The sequence below is a fragment of the Mercenaria mercenaria genome, chromosome 14 (assembly GCF_021730395.1).
Source record: "Mercenaria mercenaria strain notata chromosome 14, MADL_Memer_1, whole genome shotgun sequence".
NCBI classification, from domain to species: domain Eukaryota; kingdom Metazoa; phylum Mollusca; class Bivalvia; order Venerida; family Veneridae; genus Mercenaria; species Mercenaria mercenaria.
In genome coordinates this window covers 53,990,657-53,997,484 of record NC_069374.1, presented here as the reverse complement: position 1 = coordinate 53,997,484, position 6,828 = coordinate 53,990,657, and the positions used below count along the sequence as shown (strand labels likewise).

At 36.8% G+C, this 6,828-nt stretch overlaps 1 protein-coding gene across 2 annotated transcripts; it reads left to right on the top strand.

Annotated features, from left to right (window-relative positions):
- Nucleotides 1-1,115: 1,115 nt before the first annotated feature.
- On the top strand, nt 1,116-5,274 carry LOC123527565 (uncharacterized). Of its 2 annotated transcripts, none has more exons than XM_045307119.2 (2): nt 1,116-1,227; nt 2,191-5,274. In XM_045307119.2, exon 2 carries the CDS (start codon nt 2,194-2,196, stop codon nt 4,096-4,098), a length of 1,905 nt encoding a protein of 634 aa, XP_045163054.2. In that variant the 5' UTR covers nt 1,116-1,227; nt 2,191-2,193; the 3' UTR covers nt 4,099-5,274. The 2 variants fall into 2 exon arrangements, with proteins under 2 accessions (XP_045163054.2, XP_053379494.1); XM_053523519.1 differs by lacking the exon at nt 1,116-1,227 and adding an exon at nt 1,231-1,356.
- Nucleotides 5,275-6,828: the final 1,554 nt, after the last annotated feature.

Genomic DNA, 6,828 nt, shown 5'->3' with positions numbered 1-6,828 from the left:
CCATGGAAACGAGGCCCGTGACCTATCTGTCTAATTGTAAAATTCAAAAGCGTTGACACTGGTCTATTTAAGGAACACAGCTTCGGCTTTTTATTTTCATTTCAACAATATCCATGAGAATAATAGCAGCATGCAGAACGGTTTTTCAAAAAAAAAGTCAGACGACGGGCACTGCTGTAAGTATTTTAAGCTGTGAATTTTGTTTAATTAACTGCATTTCATACGAAAATATTACTAACGTTAGAAATAAAATGTTTTAAAGCTACATTAAGAAGAAAGATAATTTTATATAATATTTTTTTATAAGAAATTACGATAAAAAGCAACATATAAGCTATTTTAAACATCTCTGTTGCCGTGGTTACTCTAAACTTTAAGAAAAACATAGTACTATATAAAGTTCTTGGTATTTTGCTAATCATATTACCCAAATATTCCATGTTGGTCAATAACAGAATGGCACTGCAGCCGTCGAAAAACCCGTTTTCATACATAATTGTTGAAAAATGAGAGAAAATGCGTTACCATGGAAACACGAGCCCCGCGACATATACATTTTAAGCTTTTATTAGAAAGCTAATGCGCATACTAGTAAAACTATTAATTATGCAGACTTCTACGGATAACAATGAAACCAAAATACACTGAAAAGTGTTAAATATCCGTATTTTCCTTCTTCTTTCTATATAAAATACTCTAAGAGGGTCATGTACTTCAAACCTGGATAAAAATTGTACTTGAAGGGACAGAGATCAACGGAACTGAGATTGTAGCAGTTAAAACATTAAATTACACGAAATAAAAAAGTCACTGCGGTTCAACTAATTTGAATTTACCCTGGTAACAAGTTAACCTACCTCCTTTTTTCTCTCATTAACTTGCAATTGATATAAATACAATATAAAAACAATACACCTCTTTCTATGAAAATTTACCCACCGGAAAACTACTATTTGTTTTTGACAATGGCTTTATCGGAGAATACCTGCAGAAAAGACTAAAAAAAGTATGATTTCTGTCCAATACCAATGTTAAATATTGATTATTATAATAAGTAATTGCCTTTTCCCATTCATTATTAAAATGTATATCTATACCCCTGTGACTATCAACTTTAAAATCGGCATAAAACAAATGCTTCGCCAATCAACTGTAATGAAATACCTTTGTTTCTATGGAAGAAGTCAGAAATATTCCGATGAATAAGAAGGAGTGATCTGAAATAAAGTAAGTAAAATAAATTTAATAAACATATTTTATATAGTCATTTAAAATATTGAATATAAGCTAGTATTTGGATTCATTTTTCTCATCTTTAGCAAATAATACTGTTAGAACTGGATGAGATGCTTTGAGGTATTAATTTTAGCACCATCCCACTTTTAAACTTTGTAAAATTAATCTTAATCAGCATTGCTGTAATATTAGACTACATGGCTAAAATATAAAACTGAACCGACTCTTAATTCAACAATCAATGGATGTACCCGCATGGCTTGCAGGATGATTTTATGCATCGCGTGATACAGCAGCTACTTTCAGAAATGTGCCAAATGGGTATCAGTTCGCCTATTTGTTTGTTTGTTTGTTTGTTTTGGGTTTAACGCCGTTTTTCAACAGTATTTCAGTCATGTAACAGCGGGCAGTTAACCTAACCAGTATTCCTGGATTCTGTACCAGTACAAACCTGTTCTCCGCAAGTAACTGCCAACTTCCCCACATGAATCAGAGGTGGAGGACTAATGATTTCAGACACAATGTCGTTTATCAAATAGTCACGGAGAACATACGCCCCGCCCGAGGATCGAACTCGAGATCCGTAGACCAACTACTGAGCTAAGCGGGCGGGCTCAGTTCGCCTATAATTAATAATGCAATACAGTGGTATCAGTTAGGATTAAAATACACACAGTGGCATCAGTTAGGATTAAAATACACACAGTGGCATCAGTTAGGATTAAAAATTCCTTTGAATCATCTTCAGTAGATGCTATGTGACAGCAAAAAATAAGTATAACTTGGCTCTATGGCAGCAGGGTTATTTTTTTAAATACTGGAAATATTTTAAAGTAAATATTAAGTCTCTTAAATAACACATTATAACTGATGGCTATATAAGCGATAACTAAATGTTCATTCATTTTTGTACAAAAGTAAAGATTTGCTTCATTATACCCTATAAATTTTCAGAGCATGATGTCGATCTACGCAATTAAAGAGACTTCATCGAAACCTACAAAATGTTCAATATGTGAGGAATCCGTGAAAAATCCAAAACAACTACCATGTGACCACAAATTCTGCTCGGGTTGTATAAATAATCAGATTTCGCGACTTTCTATGCTACTAGGTGCGCAGGAAAAAGTATCAATCGTGTGTCCATATTGTAGAGATTTCTTCCTTACATCAGTCAGTTTTTTGCAAAGAGGCAAAAATGAGAAGCGAAAAGGCAAATCTGGGCCACAAAAACTTTCTTTTGATATGAAAACGGCACGGGTTCTTGGGGACCGGAAAGCGGAGAGATGCCAGTCATGCTCTGTCGGTGCTCATTATGAAGTTGCAGCGTTCTGGTGTCAGAATTGTTCCGAATATATGTGTCCAACATGCGCAAAATATCACGGTTCCATGAAAATGTCCAAGAACCACGTGGTGAAAACTATCCGAGACAAAGAGCGGTATGACCACGTCAGTACTAAAATCTACGAGTCCAAACGACCTTCCTCCGCAAGGATACAACATGACGACAGGCAGCCTTGCCCCAGGAATGGTATTCGACTTTATTGTGAACCGTGCAAGTACAGGAAGAAGACCAAGTTTGCAAAAAACATTTGTGAGGTTTGCAGCGAGCAACTATGCGATGATTGTTCGAAATGTCACCGCGGCATGAAGATGTCGAAATCGCACAAGCTGATATCCGTGAAAGATGTCATATCCGAACAGAAGTCACAGTATAGCTTAGATATAAAATGTGATAAGCATTACAAAGAGCCTTTAAGTCTTTTTTGTAAATATTGCCAGACGTCATGCTGCGCAGTTTGTGCGATCACGGATCACAGTAACTGTGGAACAAAGCAGAAAACAGAATCAAACAAGAAAACCTCATATAAACCTAAAGAGATTAAAAGTAAAGACAAGACATTCTATGCCTGGGGAGACAACTCCAAAGATGCTAAAGATTCTAAAAAAGAGAAAACTACGACATTTGAAATCAAACCAGAAATAAAGGTCAAAGACAACAAACAAGCGATTGCGAACAAACAAGCGGCTACGAAGAGCAAGATTCCTGAGAAGAAGATGGAAGTGCGAAAAGGTAGATTAGAAGTAGAATCAGTTGCCGAAAATGACTGGGTAATTTCAATGGCCCTTTTATCAAACGGTGACATATTGCTGCTCCAACTTTATGACACCCGGTTGAAAATGATGGACTCTTTTGGAAACCTTATCTCAGACTGTTCCGTCTACGGCAATCCTTGGTCCGTGGGAGTGTATAATGACTCTCTGGCCGTTGTCACATTCTCTGACCGGAAGCAGCTGCAGTTGGTCAATGTTTCCAAAAGCGAATTGAAACTGGGAAAGTTACTGAACACACGCCATAAGTGTTTGGCGGTTTGCTTCGCAAGAAACCTGATCGCTGCCACGTGTTGGGAAGGCTGTGTCCACTTGATAAACATTTCCGGTCAGGAAATTGCAGCCATCGACAGAGATAATACTGGTCAAAGATTGTTTACAAACCCAGAATACATTGCCGCAGACAAAACGGGAACCAATTTGTACATCTCGGATTACAAACGTCATTCCGTCACAGGTCTAAGGCTGTTACCAAACAAGATTGATAACAAGCCAGTTTTTGTATTTACGCATCGTGACCTTGAAGGACCAAAGGGTGTGACTGTTGATCGAGAGGGCGTCGTGTATATTTCTGGCATGGCGAGTAGGAATCTATTCCGGATTTCACCGACGGGCGAGTTGATTCAGATCTACCGGCGAAGAGACGATATAGACTACTACGAAGATATAGCGATGTCATATAACGGGGACAAGTTGTTGGTTTCGGCGTACGAAGACAACACGATTATTGTGCTCAGATTTAGGAAATGAATGTTACCATAAAAATTTATTGCATTTAGAATGAGAAAGCAATGTCTTTAATTTATTTTAAAGAACTTTGCTTTTATTGTATCGGTGTTTTTTTTTTTTTTTTTTTTTTTTTTTTTTTTTTTTTTTTTGCTTACCTAAATACAAAGTGTGCAAGTGTGAGCTATTGTGACCACCTTCCGTCGTCCGTCAGAGGTTTTATTTCTTGAAAATCGTCATGAAATTTATACAACATATACGTTACTCAAATCTGATAAGTGGGCAAGATTACTCCAGCAACACAAGACCCTTGAATAAGGCAGTATTGTCATACTCCACAATGCTAACACATTAGAAGTCATGTTTCTTCAGCTGTTCTTATTAAACTTACAAGGAATGTATATTGCTACATGATCTTAGAAAGATTTGATAACAGACAAGATTGTCCCTGCTGCACTTGAGAAATGGCCTTTGAATTTGTTAATTGGATAGCATATTAGAAGTCACATTTATTTAATTCTTGATGAAACTTACACAAAAATTATGCTGAAAGACATAAGATCTCGGTCAACTTTAATGTGCACGATTGCTGAAGAAAAATTAGAGTTATGGCCCTTGAATATGTCTTAATTGCCTTGATTCACATTGTTATCACTCTAAATATCACTTTTTCTACCTAATCTTTATGAAATATTGAAATAATGTTTTCCTTATAAAATGTATGTATGCAAAATTTGAAACTCGGGCATTATAAGGTCAAACATTAGACCACTAGGGCAAATCAGTGGGAAATCTTGATAACACTCTAGAGGCCACATTTTTTTACATTGTCTACATGACAAATTCAAAACTTTCGTCTTTTTTGAAGTCTACCAAGTATGAAACTTAATGAATTGGCTAAGAAACTCGGTCACTAGGTCAAATAATGTAAAAACGTTGTTCGCTTTCTAGCCGAATACACGTTTGAGCTATGAAACTCGGGTGAGCGATATAGGGTCATCATGACTCTCCTGTTTTAATTTTTGCTTGTAGATTTTATAAAAAAGAATAAAACTGTTTTGTTGTTAACATACTATTTGTGTGAATATATTTGAAATGACATGTTGTAAACTGTTCTGTGGTAAAAAAAAAATACTGCCATTTAGTATACATGTATTTATGTAAATTAGGTTTGCTATTGAATTAAACTTCGCTTTCGTATTCTGCGTCATATTTGTCTAGTCAACAAAGAATGTTTCTCATTGCAGAGTTGGTGCAACCGTTTTGCGCCTGCGCGGAATTATTATCCATTGGAGCGCACGGCAAAATTACTCATTTTTTTGCATGTCCGCACGCATTTAGACTATCAAATGCATAATATACTGACTAGAGGTTAGGGTTAGTATCACCATGGTTACAAAATATGTACATTTAAGATATTTTCTTTCAAATTTAGTTAATCCGGTATATACCGGAGTCTGTAATATATCACAGGTGCACCAACTCTGTATTTAGTCACAGCCAATCACAAATATAACAAGTTGCCCCTCTAAAGAAGTGTTCTCGTTAGAATAAAAGATAGGCCCAGTAAAAACTGTAATTGCTGTCAAATTTTTTAACGTTTTGAACGTTCCTAATGCCTTAATTATGACTTTAAGAAGTTCCACAATTGGTGACTTTGCCACATGCTGTAGGTCCTACATGTAAATCATTTTTCCCCCTTTTTAATTGTTTGGGGTGAAAGTATCGCATAGTACCAGTTTCTTTTTGCTGGTAAAACAACTCGGAGGTCACGAAAGTCTCAACGTCATGACAGTCGCATGCCAGTGATATATCGTTGATTCCCTGTTCGTTGCGAAACAAACTCGAACCCTTGAATCTCAACCACACACTTCGGAAACGGTTGTATGCAAACATTGGTCGAAAGCCTTGAACAGTGTAACCTTAACCTTTGTACGACTAGCAGCAACGCGAGAAAGGCTGCGATCAACGGCGCTGTGCATACGTTTATCACATTATTTGACAATATTATATCTCTGCCTTTCTGCAGTAAATTTATTAGACCCTTTGCATGCTTGGCAGAGACTCGCGTTTATTAATTTATTCGACTCGATTTATAAATTCAGTATGAACAGACACTCATGCAACATTCTCTATACTTTTGAAATATTCAGTCTTCTGTAAACTGTACTTATTTTTGATATTCGAATACAGCCTTCTTCAGAATTCGATTTTGCTGACTGGGGACATAGGATCGATGTGGTGCCGCTGTCTGTAAACAGTTCCAGTCTCGGTCATATTTCCCCATACTCAATTACTGGCTTTAATGTTGAGTCAGCCTCAGCAGAAATGTCCCATATTCTTACGAACGAAGAGGTTCGTACCGAAAATTGTTCGTTTTTTCTGCATGGCATAGCGCAGTGTCTGCAATGCGATGAACCATGTCTGATAAATAGAACACCTAAACGTGGGCATAGATATATTTCTTAAAAAAGACATACTGGGACTTTAAATGAACACTGCAAGATAGGCCTCTTACAGGTGGAATGTTAGACCCCCGCCCGCAACAATGCTTAGCGCAAGCGATATGGAGTTTCGTAGTCTTCTGACAAAATACGTGAATCAAGCATCTCCTGGTTCTGCAACATGCAAATAAGACTATATCCTTAGGACGGCCAGCACATATTTATGCAATCTCGCCAGGCATATATATGTTCTTGACAACACAGAAAATGACGTAACTCGACCTTCAGCTATTTCCGGAAGTAAAGAAAA